This window comes from Dermochelys coriacea, chromosome 5 (assembly GCF_009764565.3).
Source record: "Dermochelys coriacea isolate rDerCor1 chromosome 5, rDerCor1.pri.v4, whole genome shotgun sequence".
NCBI classification, from domain to species: Eukaryota; Metazoa; Chordata; order Testudines; family Dermochelyidae; genus Dermochelys; species Dermochelys coriacea.
This window is the reverse complement of record NC_050072.1, coordinates 16,124,331-16,147,248: the sequence shown is the minus strand read 5'-3', so window position 1 is coordinate 16,147,248 and position 22,918 is coordinate 16,124,331. Positions and strand designations below refer to the sequence as shown.

At 42.7% G+C, this 22,918-nt stretch overlaps 1 protein-coding gene, 1 long non-coding RNA gene and 1 other non-coding gene across 6 annotated transcripts in view; 1 reads left to right on the top strand and 2 right to left on the bottom strand.

The window, feature by feature from the left end:
• The window catches only part of MYO5B (myosin VB), a 386,415-nt gene extending 379,724 nt beyond the window's left edge, over positions 1-6,691 (top strand). For all 4 annotated transcript variants that reach the window (XM_043514976.1, XM_043514975.1, XM_038401609.2 and 1 more), the window contains 2 exons: positions 828-908; positions 4,354-6,691. In XM_043514976.1, coding sequence (XP_043370911.1) covers positions 828-908; positions 4,354-4,506 — 234 coding nt within the window. In that variant the 3' untranslated portion in view covers positions 4,507-6,691. The remainder of the gene's footprint in view (positions 1-827; positions 909-4,353) is intronic.
• LOC119855506 lies at positions 1,786-21,750 on the bottom strand. The gene is made up of 3 exons (XR_006281567.1): positions 21,718-21,750; positions 4,325-4,531; positions 1,786-3,504 (listed from the first exon to the last, which is right to left on the bottom strand). It is a non-coding gene; the product is annotated as an uncharacterized LOC119855506 (long non-coding RNA).
• On the bottom strand, positions 20,987-21,072 carry LOC119856460. Its single transcript, XR_005293310.1, has one exon.
• Positions 21,751-22,918: the final 1,168 nt, after the last annotated feature.

The following is a 22,918-nucleotide window of genomic DNA, read 5'->3' as shown; positions in this document are numbered from 1 at the left end:
TATACCAGTTGCTCATTAGGTCTGACCAGGCTTCCATTTAAATCAATGGCAAAACTCCTGTAGACTTCATTGGAGCAGGTCCTTACTCTTCAATATTCAATTGTACACCCTTTTATCTGACAGAGGGTGGAAGAGAGGGGAAGTGTGGGATGCTGGGTGATCTAATTCTCCCTCCACCACCATCTGTGCAGCCTTTTGAATTAACACTTGTCCTCCACAGAAGCTGAATGGAATGGGTGGGTGGAGGGAGTTCAGGGCCATGGATGAGGAGCTGCAGCAGGATTGGACTAAGACCGGGAAGGGTGCGGCCAGAGGGGCAGCAGGAGCATGAAGGAGGGAGCAGCTTGTCTGTCCAGAGTCTTCCTGGATCCTAATGCCCTGCGGCTTTTCTCACCCCATGTAGTGCAACCTTGCAGGTGTCCCATGCACCAGGAAGGGAACAAGGGAGCACAAGAAAATCAAATATGCTTGCGCCGTTACTCAGGTCACTCATGCACAGGTGGTTTAATGACGTTCAAAGATGCATGTTGTAGACACTCATCTCCTATTTTCTACGTACAAGTTTTTCTTGTTCAGTTCTGTTCAGCTTTCTTGAGATTCTGAGTATTTACACTAAGTTAAGATGGTTAGTCCACAACCTTCTCTAATGACATGAAGAAGCATCTCCGGTGTTCCTCAATTTACACGCCTTAGCTGTCTCCGACATGGAGACTGATGCAAAATTCTACAAAAGTGACAACATGAAGAAACCGGGTAGCAGCGTTTCATGCCATTGAGAAGCTCAGCTCTGCTGGCCATCTAAAACCCTATTGTTTTGTTTTCAACAGATTGTAAAAATATTAAATCTCTATACTCCGGTTAATGAGTTTGAAGAACGTGTGACAGTAGCCTTCATACGAAACATTCAGGTAAGTTAAATGGCCATAAAATGGAGACAAACACCAACAGTGAAAGTTCTTATGTAAAATGGAGACCAGCAACTGTGAAAATCCGAAGAGAAAGTGGTATCGATTTAGCATTAATGTTCCATCTTACTTCTCTCTCTGCTTTTAACACGTGATTATGAAGGTTCAGTGCTTGTAATAAAAGGTTCTCTGATTGCTAAAGGGACACCGTCAGCTTACTGAAGCCTTCACGTATACATCCTTAAATAGTAATATCTTACTATTCTACAAAACTTCTCTTCCTGAAGAATGCCTCACAGCACATTATCACTACTCACATTTCCCACCACTGAAACGCAGCCATCTCTGGGGAGGGATGTGTCAGTCCTTCAACACTGTTTAACACAGGAACATCACATAACAGTTTAAAAAGGAAAGTGAAGCTTATCATATCCAACTGCAATAACAAGAGGCAGTTCATGAGTGGTAAATAGATGCTGCCTAATCAGAACTGGCCAGAATGTAATGGTCAGCACTTCTACCTTTGCGTCATGAGATTGTTCCTGACTACAAAAGGCTAGGTAGTATATAAACATGAAGTTAAATTAATTTAGATTCAAGACACAAAGTAACTTTACATTTAACAAATAGCTAGAATGGGGATTATCGGTATCTAATCGTTAGAATTACTCATCAGGTTTTTGTTTAATTTTAGTACATTACTTTAATTGGTTTCATATTAGTTGTAGGTGTATATAACAGAGCATAACATCATGTTGTTCAAATTCACTCACACTTTTTTATTGTAAAACAAAGACAAAACAAGATTGGGTAAACAGGAAAAATATTGTATTGTAAGTGACATCTGCGCTATGGACTCTTTTTTTTTTTTTTGGTCTTAATGTTCTGGGTAAAAACACATTTACGCAAAATAGCTGCTCTTGCCCCATCATGCTGCTTTCTCTGATAAGATTTCCACTTTCTAGTCAGATATGCTATAAAAATTGTATTATCCAATTTTGAGTTCAGTTTCTCACAATTCATTTCTGATAAATCAAATGTTCCACAGTGTACAATAGCAAAAGAACAGAAGAAAATGACGCTTAAATCAGCGTGTGATACAAGATGCACTCAACTGTGTTTTCTTTGAATTTACATATTTTATGAACTTGAAAAGATACGAGGAACCTCCAAAGCCAGAAAGCATTTTTATTCTGCTTTAATATACAGTAATGATAAAAATGAGTAATAATTCTTTACATGCCCGTAGAACCCTTCATTATAAAGGATTCCAATTCATTTAATAAATTATAACCTGAGCTCTGTTCACTTCTATGTAGGTATTTGTGGCTCTTATCAGTAGAGTTGGGCAAATAATTATTTATCAGGTCACTGGCAGTTCCAAAAAAACAACAAAATAAATGTGGGTCTGCTCCAATTTGGAAACTCCGAAAAACTTTGGTGAATTGAAAAAGTTTGCTTTAGGTTGAAGGAAACATTTTGTTTCCAGATATACTTAAAAGGAGGAAAGTTGGGGTAATGGTGCCATCTCCCTTAGAAGCATTAACCTAGTGGTTAGGGCTCTGTCCTGGGATGTGGGAGAGAGACATTCAGTTCCCTCCTAATCCTGATATGGAGAAGTGATTTTAACTTGGGTGCCCCACATGGCAGAAGAGTGCCCTAACCACTTGGCTGCATTGTCATTCTCACTCTCTTTGTCCCAACCTCCAATGACTAATGAATTATTTATACAAAGTGGAACCACTTCAATGGGAGAGACTGAGAAAGACCCACTCCAGACTACCCAATAGCCCCAGAGGTAAGGGAACTTTTCTGCTGTGAGATCAAAGTTTAAATCCCTTCTTCAGATCAGATAGAGGGGGGCAATTGAACCTGGCTCCTATTCCATATCTTAAGTGAGTGCACTGGGCTAAAATGTACAAGGCAGGCACTACCATTGTCTTAGCCTCCAGCCATTTTGTGAATGGCATCTCAGTCCTGAAAACAAAGATTTTGGCTGAAACTATTCAGTAATTTCATGTCAAATTTGCAATATTTTGGTTTACTGTTCACCAAAAAAAAAAAATTGCTCAGTTCTAGTTATCAATATAGTATCTGAGCGCTCAAGTGCTCATTTTCTCAATGGGACTAGTCCTGCAAGTAAGGCTAGTAGGATACAGGAATGTAGGACATCACTGAAATGCAACCACTTCTGAGATGGAAGACTGCCACCCAGCATACAGCACGTTAGTGGAGAGCAGGGAAATTTTTACCTGGTGAATAGGGAAAATTCCCTGCTCTTGTGAAGAGTGCTATGGTATCTTGAATGTCAAAAAGAGAAAGCAGGAAAATAGTAGCTAATGTTTAACATTCTTCTCAGTCCTGATGGTGTACTAGATAAAAGGACAAACATGTTGCTGGTAGTCTGTGCTGCTACTCAAGAGTCATATTCAGTGTCCAGGTCCACACTCTCACTCCTGGAGTTGATTGGGCAGCACTTTCCATCACTTTGTGGGAATTTACAACTTGTGTTGCTCTGCTGCAAAATTCCTGGCTACTTATACAGCATCATGGATGCATCTCCGGGGGCAAGGTCTATTCACTGCTTGAAGCAAGATCACTGCAAAACACAGTGGAGGAGAAAGTGGGAGGAATTACTGGAAAAGAAACACTGGGTGGATAACAAAATTCTGTATTGCCAGTGCAGACTTCTGATGACAGAAAAGAGAATGGGGCAAAATCTGGCCAGTGTAGGGGAAATGGCATAACTGTCCCCAAGGAAGCACAAAAACATACTGGAAAAGCAGAAGCAAGAGTTTTTGTAGGGACTGCGTACAGAATCATACATTCAATACCCCCATCCCCATAATTCCCAACTCTGGACTGTTCCTCTTAGAAGCCGGACAGAGAGGGTCTAGACAAACCAGAATAAGGAACATATTTCTGCCCATGCTCTTGACTGGCCAAAGTGCTATGCCTAGCACCTGCCAGGATTTAAGCTTATGTTCATAACATTTCAATTACTTGTGTATCTTTATTCCCTCTCCTCTAATCATAAAAAGGGCTGGTTAGTTTGTCATCTCTCTAAATCCTGTATCCTACATCATTCAGAAATTCCATTTGGTCAGGCTACATTTATACACAATCAAGATTCATAGGCGACTTATGGAGAGAGACATTTTTAATAATGTGTTTGAGACTTTATATTTGATATTCATAATTTCATACTGAATGCTGATTGGGGCAGGGATCACTTCATCTTTTATATTTGTCCAGCATGCTGTGCTCAAGAAATGAGTTTTCCCCTGTTGGGATGAAACTGGAGCACATTTTTCCTGTATCCTTAGGTACTATACACACTATCTCTCTCCAGACCATTTATTGTGTTAAGTGTTGCAAATGCAAATAAAAAAGCAATGATCGAGATGAAAAACACTAACCTTTTATTTTTTCCACACAAACCTCATAGGCAAATTTGCAAGAGCGAAATGACCCACCACAGCTGCTGTTAGACTACAAATATATGTTCCCAGTTGTGTTTCCATTCAGTCCATCCTCCATAACCATGGACTCTATTCACATCCCTGCTTCTCTCAACTTGGAATTTCTCAATGAAGTCTGAAGAAAATGTCTTCAAACCGGTCCCCCTTCACCAGAGAATTCAAGCAAAAAACAAAAAAAAATCTTTTTAACGTGGACCAAACAAGATTATGGAAGATTATGGAATACACAGTAATCAGTTAGTGCTAAACTTTATACTGTAATAAGAAACTGATCTTGTATGTGATTTTTTTTTGTAACTTGCAGCTCAAAATAAGAATACTTGAAATACAGAATTTTTTTACTGCTTGATTTCATGTTGAAATAGTGCAAAGCCCATAGCAGAGTCTCCAACAGACATGAACAGCAAACACTGGAAAGTGGGAGATGGTTAATTTGGTCTTCGTAAGTGACTATGAAGAAACTCCAGATAAAAATCAAAGTCAAAACACTGTCTTCAGAAAAATGATGGCATTGATAAGGTGGTTTGTACATATTAATACATTTCTATGCAGAGATACAATTTCACACTTCTTCCTGTTGCTAGTCACTGTATCACAATGGTCAGTTCAGAAATGTAAGTTGCAAAATGTGCAAATAAGTGTTCATCACCTAGTTTAAGGTGTCAGTGAAAATAAGCGTAGTTTTCAGTCTAAGGTGGATTTTGTTTGTCAGGAATTCTGACTTCCTGAGTCACCACTGCTCTCCATCCAGTACACTTTTATCTCTGTGCATGCTGCAGAGATGTGACTAGGGGTGGCTATTTAGACTTTCTCTCACCCACAAAATTGTGGTGATGGCCTCAAATCTTTCTGGTGTAATAACCTAGGAAGTGAGGGGCTGTAGTGTCTCTCCCCACGTCAGTATTGGAAACTTTCATCCTAAAATCCACTCCTGGCATTACCCTATGCTTTTAGGAGTTAAGATACTGCCACATCTAGTGAAGACAAAGATGCTCTACAGGTTTTTAATACCTTACATAATTATGGAGGGCAGTAGCTGTTTCCATGAGCTGACATAACCAGTATCAGAATCCATGTAACAAAATTGTACCTACACCCAGGGTCACCCCTAGGAGGGTGTGGGGCCCGGGACATAGGCGCCAAGTTTCTGATCTGTCAGGGAGTGCTCCCCTCGCCCAGTTCTGACTCAACCCCTTCCCCCAAGCCCCTGCCTCTTCCCCACCCAATTCCGCTCCTCTCCCCTCCCCTCATAGCGCCTCCTGACACAGCAAAATATCTGATCCACAGTAGGCACTGAGAAGCAAGGGCAGGTGCTGATCGGTGGGCAGGAGGCCCTGGAGGGAGATGGAGGTTCTGGAAGGGGGGCTGCCGATGGCTGCTGCTCGCCTTCTCACCCCCCCGCCCACCTCCTCATCTCTCTCCTGCCTGCTGCTCACCTCCCCATTCGCTCCCTGACCCTGCTCGCCCTCCTGCCTCACCCTCTCATGATTTTATGGAAGCGTGGGGCCTCCAATTTGCCATACCCAAGGGACAGCTCTGCCTACACCATTCTGTAAATTCTGGCAATTTTCATATGTGTGGATAACTTATGTAAATCCAATCCAGTTCCTGATCCTGCTCACACTGGGTGAAATCGTAGCCCTAATTAAGTCAGTGGAAAAACTCCAGTTGACTTCAACAGGGTCAGAATTATTACCCATTGAATTCAATAGCAATACTTCTATTGACCAGTGGTGCAGCTTCTGGGCCTAAAGTAACAAAAGGAATACTAGCAATAATTTGTTTAATTCACAGTGTTTTAAAGCAAAAGAGAATAGGTAAGAAATTGAATGACTTAAGTCCATGTCTATACTAGCACTTATGTCGGCAAAACTTTTATTGCTGAGGGGTGTGAAAAGACCTCCCTGAGTGACATAAATTTTGCCGGCATAAGCGCTCGTATGCACAATGCTATGTTGGCCGGCGATGCTCTCCCGCTGACATAGCTACTGCCGTTCACTGAGCTGGTTTTATTATATTGATGGGAGAGCTCTCTCCTGTTGGCATAACACAGCTAAGTAAGTGCTCTTACAGCTACACAGCTGTCTCAATACAGCTGTTCCGCTGTAAGCTTGTAAGTGTAGACATGGCCCAACTCAAAAATCCTATAACTAGTATTTTGATAACCCAAAGCACTTTTTAACAGAACATGGAAGTCGTCAATAATCTTAAATTCCTCTCAGAATAATGAACTGAAAACTGTCAAATACAAGAAGTTATCAGATAAAATCATTTGAATTGTAATTCAATAGGAGTTTTTGAAATCTTCTTATAAAAAGTTCCCTATTCCTCACCATTCAGGAATTAAAATGGGTCAGCTATTCCCAAAGCATTTATTGATCATTCTCAGTACTTGCCAGAATCTATTTAATTCCCAGTAGTCATAGAAATGCTATCCTTACTAGAAGAAAATGGCATCTAAAGGTAGACAATGCCATATAACAGCAATGATTGTATTTATTTGTGGTGGGGCTGTTTGCAAATTATGACCTTTTCAGCTCTAAGGTCACAACACTTTTGCAGTTCTAACTTTCCAGGCTGCAAAATGCAATGGGGATATTTGTCACTTACAAAGGCCCAATCTTTTGCGAATCATGAACATGTAGGCCTGTGCACCTCCCTAATGGTCCTGTTTAAAAAAATCTTGATTTCTTTGCATTTACTGCTATGGTTCTTAGTGTCTCAGCAGTTCCATGATGGAAGTGCTTTTGAGAAAAACCTATCTGCATTTTTCAGACTATTTTTAGTTGCTGTAAATCATCTCCAAATAGCAAATTTATTATTAGGTATCCAATTATCCCAGAACGTGAGAATCTCTTAGACATACATTACACCCCAAACACAACATACCATGATCACCTTTTAGACAAGGAGTGTGTCTTGATTTAGACATTATGTATATAATCTATGTATAAACAAATATTATAATAGTCCTATATATGTATATTGCTATAAAAAAGCAAATGTTAAATAAGTGCTATTAAGAATTATACTGGACTACGTCTACAGTAAAAGTACATGCGCTCAAACAAAAAACTATGGTTTAGCATGGCTGTTACCAGTGAAGGATATAATTAAGCCAATTCACAATGAAGGAGGAAACTTTTCCTAGAACCAATTCCCATAATATAGAATAGCAGAACATTTGTTGCCTGTACAGTACCAGCACTACCTCCAAACTACACTCCTTGATCATTTGCATCTATTGTATGTATTCAGTAATGCTTTCATTTTCCTCCCACAAACAGTAGGAATCACACTACATGTTGGCTGCAGCTCAGAAAACCCACTTTCTTGCTCTTCTCAGTGTCAAATGCCTGTCTAAAGTAGTATTTTTTATTGTAGCTACCTCTTCCTCTACAATATTTCTTCAAAGCATTTGTTAAATTTTTCACTGCATTTTATTTTTCAATTAAACCCTATGTTTCTCCTGGAGTGAACCCATCTTCACACTAAACAAAAATAATCTAAAGCAAAACTTAGTCCGGTGAGACAGTTACACAGATGCTATCCTCACAACTCATCTTATGCCAGCAGTTTCCTCTCAGGCTCTTCAGGTCTCTACCTCTCTCTAATGTTGTGAATTATTCACTGTATGACTCCAACAGGATTCACCTTAATTCAACTTAATGCTTATTAATCAGACTAAATTAAAGGGAACTCCAGAATCCTCTTCCACAATTGTCTTGTTACAAATCACAGGTGTAAAATGTGGTTAATGTTCTTCAAAGGGATAATGGTATTTCACTGGGAGTGGTAAGGAACTTAATTTATATGTATTATAAAAAGAATATCTTACAAACCATTAGTATTGAAATAGATAGGAACTGGGTATTTAATGTTTTGATGTGTAATAATTTAACTTATCCACTAAGCTGCACTTGGAAAAGGATTCTGCAGAAAATATCTTTAATGTACATGATCTTTTCTGTTAGCAATTTTTAAAATATCTGGTTTAATTCAGTTATATTATCATGGTGAAATAGGCCTTTTTCCCTCAAAAATCTGCCATGTTTTTACATTTAAAAAAATACAAAAATGTTCAATGTAAAAGCATGGCTTTTTGAAAACTTTGCTTTTCAGATTTGTTTTTAATAGTGATGACTAAGATGAGCATTTTCCCACTGTGTGCCTTTAGCTGTTTCTAAGATAACTGTGACTTCTCAATGTTTCTCTGAAAAAGTGTTAAACTGTGGGAAAATTTTAATGTCGTATCATAAAGTCTGTAGATTTAGAAGTTCGCTTATAAAGCATTACATTACACTGAGAAGGTTTGCAAAAAAGATTTTAATCTCATCACATTTTTTCCATGCATTGTATTTCTAAGGGTCTGATTGGGACTAGCCCCCTAATCTCCAAGGAAATGTATACAATATGTAATAATATAAAAATAATCAACACTGACTATAACCATACACTTGACTTCATGCATGCATTCTGTGTTGTGTAGTCTATGTTCAAGACACTTCCACAACATCCAGGACATAACTTCCAAAAGTTTATTTTAGTATGAAACTGGCTTCAGTTTCTTTTCAATTGTATTTTTGTAGCCACTCCTGTTGACCTTTCACAGCTACTCTAAATTTACACTAAGAGCTTGGGGAAAGGAACATCAGCCATCAAAGCTCAAAACTGACTTGTGCAACCCTTGCCTGTGCAAAAAGAAAATCCTCACTCAATTACATCATTGAATCCGCTGGAACTTATCATAAGTGAGCACGGATAGCAAGAGTGTATACCTTGATCCTGCAAACATACACATAAATAACTTTGTGAGGCGTCCCATTGTAGTCAATAGACCTGATTCTCCACACTATTAGCTGTAAGGCCAATAATAATAGTGGAAAATCAAACCCAATCTGACTGATCAATGAGTAAAATTACTCAGATGTAAGTGTTCACAAGATTTCACCCTCAGTTTGTACAGACCAAGTGTGAATTGCAAAAGGGTTAAGTAACATTAATGATAAAACACTAGTAATACTCTTTCCCACTCAGCCTATTATCTGACTATGTAAACTTGTTCTTGTCAGACTAATATTGTTGTGGGCAGTGTTGCAGAATTAACATTTCCTAACTGCACTTAAATGTGCCAACATAATTAAAGTATATTGCATGAACCACCACAAACCTTCTCTTCCAACCTTCCTGAATTCCATATAGTACAACCATAACTGAAAATTATTTTCTTTCTGAAATTATAGCAGAGTCCATGTTAAAGTGAAACAATTGGGAAAATATTTTTCCCTTCAAGAGTATAGAATTTATTTTTTAAAAACTGCAAATGTCAGAAAATAGATCCTGAAACGAAACTGAAATGTAAACACTCAAACTCAATCCAAAAATGTGCTACTATAACAATCCAAGTCCTATTTTTGTGTGTGAAGTTTCATTACCTTAACAAGCAGAAGGTGCAGCTGTTCTGAAGGAGTTTGAATGATATTCAGGGGGTGAACCCTAAATGTAGATGAAATACTACTGCTGATAAAATATTTTTCCATTTTGAACAAATCTGTAAATTACACCTTTGTTTATAGGAAAATGCTTGTAATAGTTACTGTAATATTCAGCTGTGGATAAAAATTTGTGAAATAAATACTTTCGAATAAATTAAATTGTGACTTTTTGGACAAAATTGAAAATGTAGTATTTTGCATTTCAACAATAGCTTCCATCTTAAATGCAAAGCAGTTTACAAACATTAAAATGATCAATCCTGAAAGCTTTTACTTATGATTATAAGCATCTAAGGGACTGATCCAAAGCCCCATGAAATTAATGGAAGTGACTTCAATAGGTTTGAGTACTGTACACTATTAACAAATTTGTGAAGAACTGCCTGTTACCGAGCCTCAGTACTTCCCTGTAAAGTATCATCATCTTTAACAGAGGGAGAAAATGAAGCACAGGGAGATTAAGTGACTTGCCCAAGACACACAAGTCAGGCTCGTGACTCTCAGCCCTGCACTTTTAACGACAAATCTCAACCTTCCTCTTCTCTTCCTATCAGAAATTTGGCTGGAAAGGTAACATGAGCCATTTGTGTACTCAGTCATTTCAGTACTTTGTGGTAGTAGGCCTAATTAGATAGCACAGGTGTAGGTGAGGGCAGAATTTGGCCTAGTATAATTAAGAAGGAAGAAGTTACTCACCTTGTGCAGTCCGTCCTGCATGTGCACGCACCACTCCCCATCTGCCATGAGGCTAGCCAGCATGCACTGGCATTTCTCCTTCAGTTCCTTCTCTACAGTAAAAAGAAAAGGAGTACTTGTGGCACCTTAGAGACTAACAAATTTATTAGAAAATAAGCTTTCGTGAGCTACAGCTCACTTCATCGGATGCATTTGGTGGAAAAAACAGGGGAGATTGATATACACACACAGAGAACATGAAACAATGGGCTTATCATACACACTGTAAGGTGAGTGATCACTTAAGATAAGCCATCACCAGCAGCGGGGGGGGGGGGGGGGGAGGAGGAAAACCTTTCATGGTGACAAGCAAGGTAGGCTATTTCCAGCAGTTAACAAGAATATCTGAGGAACAGTGGAGGGTGGGGTGGGGTGGGGGGGAGAAATAACATGGGGAAATAGTTTTACTTTGTGTAATGACTCATCCATTCCAAGTCTCTATTCAAGCCTAAGTTAATTGTATCCAGTTTGCAAATTAATTCCAATTCACCAGTCTCTCGTTGGAGTCTGTTTTTGAAGCTTTTTTGTTGAAGGATAGCCACTCTTAGGTCTGTAATCGAGTGACCAGAAAGATTGAAGTATTCTCCAACTGGTTTTTGAATGTTATAATTCTTGACGTCTGATTTGTGTCCATTCATTCTTTTACGTAGAGACTGTCCAGTTTGACCAATGTACATGGCAGAGGGGCATTGCTGGCACATGATGGCATATATCACATTGTTAGATGCGCAGGTGAACGAGCCTCTGATAGTGTGGCTGATGTGATTAGGCCCTATGATGGTGTCCCCTGAATAGATATGCGGACAGAGTTGGCAACGGGCTTTGTTGCAAGGATAGGTTCCTGGGTTAGTGGTTCTGTTGTGTGATGTGTGGTTGCTGGTGAGTATTTGCTTCAGATTGGGGGGCTGTCTGTAAGCAAGGACTGGCCTGTCTCCCAAGATCTGTAAGAGTGATGGCTCGTCCTTCAGGATAGGTTGTAGATCTTTGATGATGCGCTGGAGAGGTTTTAGTTGGGGGCTGAAGGTGATGGCTAGAGGCGTTCTGTTCTTTTCTTTGTTGGGCCTGTCCTGTAGTAGGTGACTTCTGGGTACTCTTCTGGCTCTGTCAATCTGTTTCTTCACTTCAGCAGGTGGGTATTGTAGTTGTAGGAATGCATGATAGAGATCTTGTAGGTATTTGTCTCTGTCTGAGGGGTTGGAGCATATGCGGTTATATCGTAGAGCTTGGCTGTAGACAATGGATTGTGTGGTATGATCTGGATGAAAGCTAGAGGCATGTAGGTAGGAACAGCGGTCAGTAGGTTTTCGATATAGGGTGGTGTTTATGTGACCATTGCTTATTAGCACCGTAGAGTCCAGGAAGTGGATCTCTTGTGTGGACTGGTCCAGGCTGAGGTTGATGGTGGGATGGAAATTGTTGAAATCCTGGTGGAATTCCTCAAGGGCTTCTTTTCCATGGGTCCAGATGATGAAGATGTCATCAATGTAGCGCAAGTAGAGTAGGGGCATTAGGAGACGAGAGCTGAGGAAGCGTTGTTCTAAGTCAGCCATAAAAATGTTGGCATACTGTGGGGCCATGTGGGTACCCATCGCAGTGCCACCGATTTGAAGGTATACATTGTCCCCAAATGTGAAATAGTTATGGGTGAGGACAAAGTCGCAAAGTTCAGCCATCAGGTTAGCCGTGACATTATCGGGGATACTGTTCCTGACGACTTGTAGCCCATCTTTGTGTGGAATGTTGGTGTAGAGGGCTTCTACATCCATAGTGGCTAGGATGGTGTTTTTAGGAAGATCACCAATGGACTGTAGTTTCCTCAGGAAGTCAGTGGTGTCTCGAAGATAGCTGGGAGTGCTGGTAACGTAGGGCCTGAGGAGGGAATCTACATAGCCAGACAATCCTGCTGTCAGGGTGCCAATGCCTGAGATGATGGGGCATCCAGGATTTCCAGGTTTATAGATCTTGGGTAGCAGATAGAATACCCCAGGTCGGGGTTCTAGGGGTATGTCTGTGCGGATTTGTTCTTGTGCTTTTTCAGGGAGTTTCTTGAGCAAATGCTGTAGTTTCTTTTGGTAACTCTCAGTGGGATCAGAGGTAATGGCTTGTAGAAAGTGGTGTTGGAGAGCTGCCTAGTAGCCTCTTGTTCATACTCTGACCTATTCATGATGACGACAGCACCTCCTTTGTCAGCCTTTTTTAATTACGATGTCAGAGTTGTTTCTGAGGCTGTGGATGACATTGTGTTCTGCATGGCTGAGGTTATGGGGCAAGCGATGCTGCTTTTCCACAATTTCAGCTCGTGCACGTCGGCAGAAGCACTCTATGTAGAAGTCCAGGCTGCTGTTTCGACCTTCAGGAGCAGTCCACCCAGAATCCTTCTTTTTATAGTGTTGGTAGGAAGGTCTCTGTGGGTTAATATGTTGGTCAGAGGTGTGCTGGAAATATTCCTTGAGTCGGAGACGTCGAAAATAGGATTCTAGGTCACCACAGAACTGTATCATGTTCGTGGGGGTGGAGGGGCAAAAGGAGAGGCCCCGAGATAGGACAGATTCTTCTGCTGGGCTAAGAGTATAGTTGGATAGATTAACAATATTCCTGGGTGGGTTACGGGAACCACTGTTGTGGCCCTTTGTGGCATGTAGTAGTTTAGATAGCTTAGTGTCCTTTTTCTTTTATAGAGAAGCAAAGTGTGTGTTGTAAATGGCTTGTCTAGTTTTTGTAAAGTCCAGCCACGAGGAAGTTTGTGTGGAAGGTTGGTTCTTTATGAGAGTATCCAGTTTTGAGAGCTCATTCTTAATCTTTCCCTGTTTGCTATAGAGGATGGTGATCAGGTGGTTCCGCAGTTTCTTTGAGAGTGTGTGGCACAAGCTGTCAGCATAGTCTGTGTGGTATGTAGAGTCAACAAGTACAACTCCGAAGTAGAGGGCAGGAAGGAGGGTTGTGGAGCACCCACAGGGACACACATCTCAAAGAACATTGTTACTCCACAAGGTGAGTAGTAGTGTTCCTATTGGAGCTCCAATGTAGGCGACTCCTGAGCAGTACCCACCGCTGGAGGCTGGGACTTCGGAGTCGAGTCTGATACAACTGATAGTACAGAGGCCCTGAAGTGGGCATCTGAAGCCAAATCACTCAGAATGGCATAGTGTTCTGGGAAGGTATTTGTAGATGGCCGTGTAGCTGCTCCGCATATCTCTGATATGTGGATACCCTTAGAGAAGGCATTTGATGAGGAGACCAACCTTGTGGAATGTGAGTTCTGAAGGTGGGGATGTTACCCCCCCGCCCCAAAATTGGTAGCAGAGTTTAATACAGTTGGAGACCCACTCCAAGAGCCTCTGAGCTGATATCACTGCATCTTTTGACTTTTACACAACTGAAAGGAAGAGCCTCGGAGATTTTCGGAAGGCTTTTATCCTGTCTAAGTAGAAGGCCAAAGCTCTCCTCACATCAAGCGTATGGAAGATGATCTCTCTGTTACCTGTATGAGGTTTTGGATAGAATGTTGGAAGTTGAATGAGTTGATTCATGTGAAATGCACAAGTTATTTTGAGAGTGAACTTCGGGTGCAGTCTGAGTGTGACCTTGTCCGGGAAGAACATCTAAAAAGGGATGTGCCTCAAAGCTGTTATCTCCCCTATCCTTCTGGCAGAAGTGATAGCCATGAGGAACGCTGTCTTCCTGGAAAGGTGAGTTAACAAGCAAGTGGCCATGGGTTCAAATGGTGGTCTATTCAGGCGCTTTAAAACTATGTTAAAGTCCCATTGCAGAATGAGGGTCCGGGGTTATGGGAATATGTTTGCTGTACCTTTTAGAAACCTCTTCATAGCTGGGTGAGAGAAGATTGAATAGCCTTCTACCTTCTAGCTATAATTGCTGTCAAGTGAACCTTCAGCGAGCTAATAGATCGACCCGACTTCTTTAGGGATAACAGATAGACCAGGATCACCAGTAAGGTGGCTGATTTAGGGGTGATATCCTTGGGTTGGCACCATATCTGGAATCTCTACCATTTTCTACAGGTAGGTGTGACAAGTAACCCACTTCCTACTGTGCAATAGTACCTCCTGTACCACCTCCGAGCAGGATGCCTCTGTGTGCTGGAACCATGAAGGAGACACGCTTTGAGGTGCAGGACCCATAGATTGTGGTGAAGGGTGTGACCCTTGTTTTGTGACAGGAGGTAGGGACGGATTGGTAGGGTCACTGGTGAACAGAAGGCCAGCTGAGACAGGTAACGGTACGATGTCTGACTGGGCCAGGTAGGGGCAATCAGAATGGTATTTGCTTTTCCCCTCTTTATCTTCGTCCATTACTGGGATGGAATCTTTGCAGCTAAGACACTTTTTGAAGCCTGGGGAGCCAAGATACCATTGTGACTTGTCCAGTGTGGCGGCGGTAGGCGAGACCTTTTTGTTGTTTTTCTTTTTTTTAGGCATAGCCAACTAAAAACAAATGAGTACTAAAAGAAAGGGGCTTCAAAGAAGAAAAAAAATTGCAAAAGTATCACGAGTTAATGTTCTGTGTTTGAGAAGGAACTGAGGGAGAAATGCCCACGCATGATGACAGGCGAGGAGCCAAGTATGCTGCTAGGATGGACTAATATTGAAATTCTCCAATTGACAGCGCAGGGGTGTGCGCACACCTATAGTGGAGCACCAATAGGGACACTACTTGAAGAAAAATACATTCCCAGGTGGAATTATTCTGTACATGCATAAGAGCAAATTTAAAAATACAGTTACTGGACAGATTAGATGAAGTGAAAGGGGGAGGGACTAGATCAGAGGTTCCCAAACTATGGTCTTTGGTGCTTTGCAGATGGTCTAAAGAGAGTGCCTGATCAAATAGTGCTGTCACTTCTCCTTGTGTTGTTCTGACAGGAGATGAAATGATGAGAAAAGGAAATTTTTTTCCCCTGAAAGGGACAAACCACATGTTGCTCAAAAGACAGCTAAAAAACACATCAGTACTTTCCTGATATGACTTTTATATAATCAATTGATGCGGCTGCCAGGGAGATCATGCATGGGAGAGTGTTTGAGACAATGTGTATGTTAAAATATGATCCATTATTAGAACTTTGGGAACACCAGGCCACGACAACTGAAAATGATGTCCAGTCTTAGCTAGAACACATGGAAATATATACCTACATATTTTGCACCCATATAGTCACTTGGGAAGCCACTGACTGTTTTCAAGAGCCATTCCGATCTCTGGAAAGCAGATCTTACTATGTCCACTCTTGAGAATGTCTTTTAAACTGCAATAAAACTTAACCCCGCCACACTCCTTACTGAAATTCTACAAATATTCCTTAGAAAAATAGGTACTAGTACTGCAAACTAGCACCCTTATTAGGCTTATGGATGACTCTGAGGACACACTATAATCATGAACTTAGGACCTTTAAAGCAGGAAACCCTTGGGAGGGCTAAAGCCATTACTAGTGGCGCTGTTTAAATAATCTTTGTACTCTCCAGATTGTATCTGCTTTTCAACTAGTAAATTACGCAGTTTATCAGACAAAACCCTTCCTGGAAGGAGTGCAAGAAAAAGCTCTTTTCCATTTTCACATGACAAGAATGGCACTCTGAACCATATTGGCAAAGTACTTGACCAGCTAAAATATTATTTTGAATTAAACTGTGAGGATCCCTTATTCTTAAATAAATTATTCAGGCCATTTGAAGTATAAGGAGTTAAACAAAATTCTCATTTGCCCCTGTGTTCTGAATCATTCTTGCTAAAACAGACATCCTCTATAGAAATTTGGAGCAATGATTTGCCACTGGGCCTAAGACCTAGTTTGATCTAGCCTCCAAATTGTTGCAGAAAGCTTTACACAGGTGCTCTTTGCAAGAGTTGAGAGGAAAACATCCTGTCAGTCTGCAAACAGATGCTGCATAGCTGTCTTGGTAGCCAATAGGCTCTAATAGCAGCTGTTGCCCTACACTTCCCATTCATAGGCACTGGGACATGGCCAGTGTTCTATGGAGTCACAAGCCATGATCTATCTCTTGTCCAAGACCTAAAACCCATGAGCCATGGAATCACAGTGGTGGTTCTTCATGTAAAACCTTTTACACTAAGGAGAATATGGATAGGATCTGGCTCAAAGGGAGTAAATACTTTTTTTCTCTTCTGTAGTGATGTAAGATGTACCCAACTACAGTGTGTATACGAACTTAGGACCAGATTTTCAAAGGTGCCTAAAGATGTAGATATGTACCTATGTCCCATTGAAATGAACAGAAATTAGGCCCCTAATTTGCTTAGGTGTTCTTAAAAATCCCACTAGGATGTCATCTGTTAGCATGTTCCACATTCATTTCCTATGCATCCTGTCCAGCTCAGATTATTGTTCCTCATCAAGATAGATCATGAATCTGAATTTTAAATCCAAGCTCTCCCAGAATTTGAGGCTATACAAATCTGAGGGTTGGTCCAAAACAGAGATTAAGGTCAGCTACTAAGTTACGCTACTGATCTAGATTTACCCAAAAGTTCAGAAATATTTGGAGCGGAGGTGTAGGTTCACACCCAGCTCTAGTTCCTGGAAAAAGTGATCTGCATGCATGCTGTGTGGGGCTTATAGGGTTAGTAGAACATCCACAGTTAGGGTAGGTAGGATAAACATTTGGAAGGAAAATAAACCTTCATGTCTCAGGACATAAAACAATCTCATAGCATTACAAAGAAAAAGCTTCCCCTATGAGTACGTTTCATACTTGTCCTTTGGGAAGAAGCTCTATGTAAAGAAGCCCTGTCTTGTGAAGGTCTCCCACCATTGCTCATGCCTGTTAAAAGTCCCACTAGTATTAGCAACATAAAGAACCCCACCCTAGATGAGCCATCAGCTGCCCCTATCATTTAAAGCACCAAAGCATCTGACTCTACTCATGTAAGGTCTAATCAGAACACTTGAATGTTGTGGATCCACAGCCAAGCTTGCTCTCTCCCCACAGGTCAGATGACTGCTCCCACAGCTTGTGCTTCTCTTCACAGCCTTACAGTCCAGCTTTTTTCCTTCAGCTAACCTTCCCACCTTGTCCAATCACTAGTTCAGGTCTGTACCTCAGCCTTTAGTGTGCTCTATATTAGATTTCCCCCTGCTCTGACTCCAGATATGCCAGCTCTCGCAAACTGATCGCAAGAGTCATGGTTTCTCAGTAAAACTAAACCTCTCTCATGATCACACAATAGAAATCTCAAATGTCAGGATTTTTTTTCAGCCACCACACAAATGTGTTTCCCGTCAAACAGGAGTTACCCCACCCTAAACAAAGCAAAGAGGTTTCTCCACCAGCAGTTAATTCCAAAATACTTTGAAAGACGAGAATTCAGTTACATACCAGATAAAAAGAAAAGGAGTACTTGTGGCACCTTAGAGACTAACAAATTTTAAATTTGTTAGTCTCTAAGGTGCCACAAGTACTCCTTTTCTTTTTGCGAATACAGACTAACACGGCTGCTACTCTGATACCAGATAAACAAAGCTATTAAGCTAACAAGAGACCTCATAGCTACATCCCAGCAGGGCAGAGAAACTTCATAGAAGTGGGGAGGTCCAACCCTCAAATAAGCAATTGAATCAACTGGGGAAAAATCCTGACATTTGAGAGCTCTCAAAGTGAGGCCAACACTCCAGGGGTGAGCCCCGGGTGGCTGCTTCTCTGCCAGCTTGGGAATGGGAGATGAACCCCACTGCACCCCTAAAGGTCTGGGGAGGTGAGGAACCCTAAGGAGCAGAGATGAGGCTGGGGGCTAAAGTGAGGAGGGTGAGGGCTGATGGAGGGAGGGGGCTACATTGATGGCAGGTTCTGAGCAGGTGGAGTGAGTGCGGTGACAGTGAACTGAGGACAGTGGAGATCGATAGGGTATTTGGGCTGAACTGATGGGGTGGTGAGTATGGGGATTGGGGGACTGAACTAAGGGGGGCTGAGTTGAGGGGGGTTGGGTGGGGAGAGAACTGATGCGGGGACTGGGAGACAGGATTAACTGATAGGCAGGAGAAAGGCAGTTATGGGAGTGAGAGCTCCTGCAGCAGGGGCCAAAAATCATCTTATCCAGTACATGTGGGAGAGTGGCCAACACTGTCACATGCACACACGCTGGGGATGGGCAGGGGCAGTCTAAAAAACACAATATAATTTTTTGTTTTTAACGTCATGATCTTGGGGCCAATCTCATGATTTTTGATCTCCTGAAGTTGGCAATATTCTTCATTCACTCCTCATCCTCACCTCCTGCTCCAGCCCTTATGTTTAGCAGGCAGCAACAGAACCATTAAATGTTGGAATTACATAAGCCGCTGTATCCCTCTTCCCTCAGATCGTGCCATATCCTGGGACTGGGGGTACATCTTGTCCCTGTGGCACCTCCTACCATCACTAGTAATCGTGGCTATGAGCCTGAAGCCACCTTGAGGCTGAGTGCTTGCCACTACCTATAATCACAGCTGCTGAAGCCCTCTATTGCTTCCAGCCTTTGACTACCTTTGGGGAGAACCCCAAATAATAAGGAATTGAATCAACTGGCTAGATATAATGATATTGTGTATAAATATATGTGAAGCAAGGTCTTTTATGAAAGCTGGTAATGTTCTGAACTTGATAGTCATGAGGACATATGTAGACAGGCTACGGTTATGAATGTATGGATGTATATATGAATACAACATTGCAATTGTAACTAGGCTGCAACTACAGCATCACCTCCCCATAGGCGGTAAAGTAATTAGGCAAGGAGGGTCAACTCCCAGGCTAGTTGTTTACACACAACTAACTGTAAGGATCTACCATTGTACTACCTAGGGAAAGACAATGGTGGACCATAATGACAGGTTTCAGAGTAGCAGCCATGTTAGTCTGTATTCGCAAAAAGAAAAGGAGCACTTGTGAAGGGAGCTGTAGCTCACGAAAGCTTATGCTCAAATAAATTTGTTAGTCTCTAAGGTGCCACAAGTACTCCTTTTCTTTTTGGTGGACCATAGAAACTGAAAAGAAAACCCCCTGGATCCTATCACAGCATGTGATGTACCTCACCCCACTGTACTAAATGCCCAAATATCAACTATGTGGGTGAAACCAAACAATCATTATGCTCTCCAGTGAACTCTCAGAAAAATGATAAAAGACAAAAACAACATATCACTGTAGACCAGGGGTCTCAAACACTATTTCGGGGAAGGGGTGGGAAGAGGCAGGGCCTCATCTAAGGGGTGGAGTGGGGGCAGGGGACGTGGTCAGTGGTGCAGCCCTCAAGCCAATGTACTAGTCCTCATGTGGCCCTCGTGGTCATTTGAGTTTGAGACCCCTGCTGTAGACGAACACTTTTCACAAAATGATCACTCCATATCTGACCTCTCAGTCCTCATTCTCAAAGGAAATCTGCACAAAACCTGCAGAATACCTTCAAAAAGACAAGCCGAGCAGCTTAAATGTGTAACTTTGCTAAACACTAAAAATCATGATCTTAATAAAGACAGATTTATGGCTTTTTACAACAATCTCAAACCAAGGGCACCAGAGTCCTCCCATAAGTGGAGGATGCCAGGGGCCTGCATCCCCCCGAGGCCTCGCCCGTGACCAAGCTGGAGCGGGGCCAGGGAGCCTGCCCCTCACTCCTGCCCAGGGTTGTGACCGAAAGCAGCCCCCTGACTACCCCCCAGGCTCCCCACTTGGCCAAGGACAGGTGGAGGGTCCGCCGCAGCTCCCCCACACAGCTTCCCAGGCTCCCTAGCTGGGCTCCCTGCTGGCCTGACCATGGGTGAGGCCTCAGGGAGAAGAGAAAGGGAAAGGGGCAGGGTCCACCCAGGTGAAAAGTGGATGGGCCAGGACCCCCACTTGCAAAAAGTGGAAGGGCCCTGGCCTCCTGGTTCTGTGCCTCTGTCTCTAACTCCCGCACCCCCTTTTTTTTTGTCCTACGACTGCAGAGATGTTAACTGGGCACTTCTCCTTGTATGGAGACTCTGATGCTAAACAATCTATTCCACCTTCTATTTAAATGTGATACTCTGAGGTGTGTGTATGACTGTTGAGTTCGTAACTCTGAGCTTCTACTGTAAGTATCATAAGTCCCATTTTACAGATAGCGAAACTGAGACACAGATCTTGTAATTTGATCAAGGTCAAAGATGAAGTCAATGGCAGAGCCAGAAACAGAAGCCAAGAACTGCTGATTCCCGATCCCTTACTTTATCCTCTAAGCACAGATTCATTACAGACGTGTCCGAATATATTATTGTAATGCGTATCAGAAAGTAGCTCTATAAATCTTGATCCTGCAAAAGACACAAATGAGGTTCTGTACAGGGGCCACCCATGCAGCTCCAGCTTCAGAATCAGGACATATGTTGTTGTTCTGGTCTCAGCTGCCTTTCTCAGCACAAATCTCATCATGTAGTTCTGCAGAACTCAGATTGCGCAGTGGGCTAATCATCACAGACCAGGGTTTAGTGAGCTCCACACTTTTTCCTTCCTGCCATCTTCATGCAAGATGTTCCCACCTGTCATTCTCCAAGTCATATTAGAACTAGGAGTTGATTTTTATCGGTAAATGTTGGTGAATGTCAATTTCACTGTACAAGCACAAACCACTTAAAATATTTCCATCTATGGTCATCTAAATTTACAGATAGACAAAGTAAAACATGCTGCTTGAGAACTCAGTTGGATTTAAGGATATTTACTTTGTATATTTTGATATGTGATGCCAACAATTGGTGTTTTAACAGATATAAAGCTTTAACTTTTTTAAATTTAGTCTACTGTAATTAAATAATTATTGTCTGCCTCCTCCCCCCAAACTTTCTGCAACTGTGAAAATTTAAATTGTGTAACTTAGGGGTTAGGAGAAATTCTTAAAACCTGTAATTTTGATCTACTGAGAAAATTAAAGCAATAAAAATAAAGAATTAACAATAAATAAACACTGATATTCTCCATCAAAATTATGAAAAAAGAATCTAATTCTGACAAGCCTAATTTTCTCTCACTACAGAAATCTTCTAACAGAAGTTTCTACACGATAAAAACTTTATTTTAAAACAACCACCATATGATGTCATACATATGTGTATTTTAAAACATTTACCTGTCTATTTCTAGCTTTGAAGAACAAAAGCTTATAGATTCATAGATTCATAGATACTAAGGTCAGAAGGGACCATTCTGATCATTTAGTCCGACCGCCTGCACAGCGCAGGCCACAGAATGTCGGGAGAATGTAGCTTCTTCCCAATGGGGTGCAGTGCTGAGTAATAGTAGCAACGGGGGACAAAATCACAAGTTTTCATGTAGTTTCTGCCGAATTGTATTGTTGGGGTCAGGGGCACCCCTCCCCCCCATGGAAAAGGCAGGGGGATCAATTCACAAACTCACAGATCCCAGGAGATCAGCAGGCCTCACCAGCTCCTCGTCCCCAGTGCTCCCAGGATGCCTGCAGCTGGTCTCCTCCCCAGTGCTCCCAGGACGCCTGCAGCTGGTCTCCTCCCTAGGGAGTGGGGGGCTGCCATTACAGGGGCATCCTGAACGTGCAAGGGATGTGTGTGCATGTGCGCATACATGCATGTTGGGGGAGGAGGGTTGTGGGGCGGGGGGCGTAACACTACAACTGGGTTGGGTTTGAGGGCCGCACAGGCCGGGGACTGGAATGTGTGTGTTGCACCCAAAGGAAAGGGGGAGGGTGCTAAGGGGCAGCAGCGAGGAGGGACAGGAAGAGAAGACACTGGGCCAGCGGCAGTGAGCACAGGGGCACCTGGGGCTCCAAGCAGCGAGTTCAGGGGCCCTGGGCTTGGGGCTCCAGGACATGGGGCTCCAGGCAGCGGGTTCAGGGGCCCTGGGCTTGGGGCTCCAGGACATGGGGCTCCAGGCAGCGGGTTCAGGGGCCCTGGGCTTGGGGATCCAGGCAGCGATTTCAGCGGCCCTGGGCTTGGGGCTCCAGGCCATGGGGCTCCAGGCAGTGAGTTCAGGAGCCCTGGGCTGGGGCTCCAGGCCATGGGGCTCCAGGCAGTGAGTTCAGGGGCCCTGGGCTGGGGCTCCAAGACATGGGGCTCCAGGCAGCGAGTTCAGGGGCCGTGGGTTTGGGGCTCCAGGACATGGGTCTCCAGGCAGTGAGTTCAGGGGCCCTGGGTTTGGGGGTCCAGGCAGCGAGTTCAGGGGCCCTGGGTTTGGGGGTCCAGGCAGTGAGTTCAGGGGCCCTGGGCTGGGGCTCCAAGACATGGGGCTCCAGGCAGCGAGTTCAGGGGCCGTGGGTTTGGGGCTCCAGGACATGGGGCTCCAGGCAGCGAGTTCAG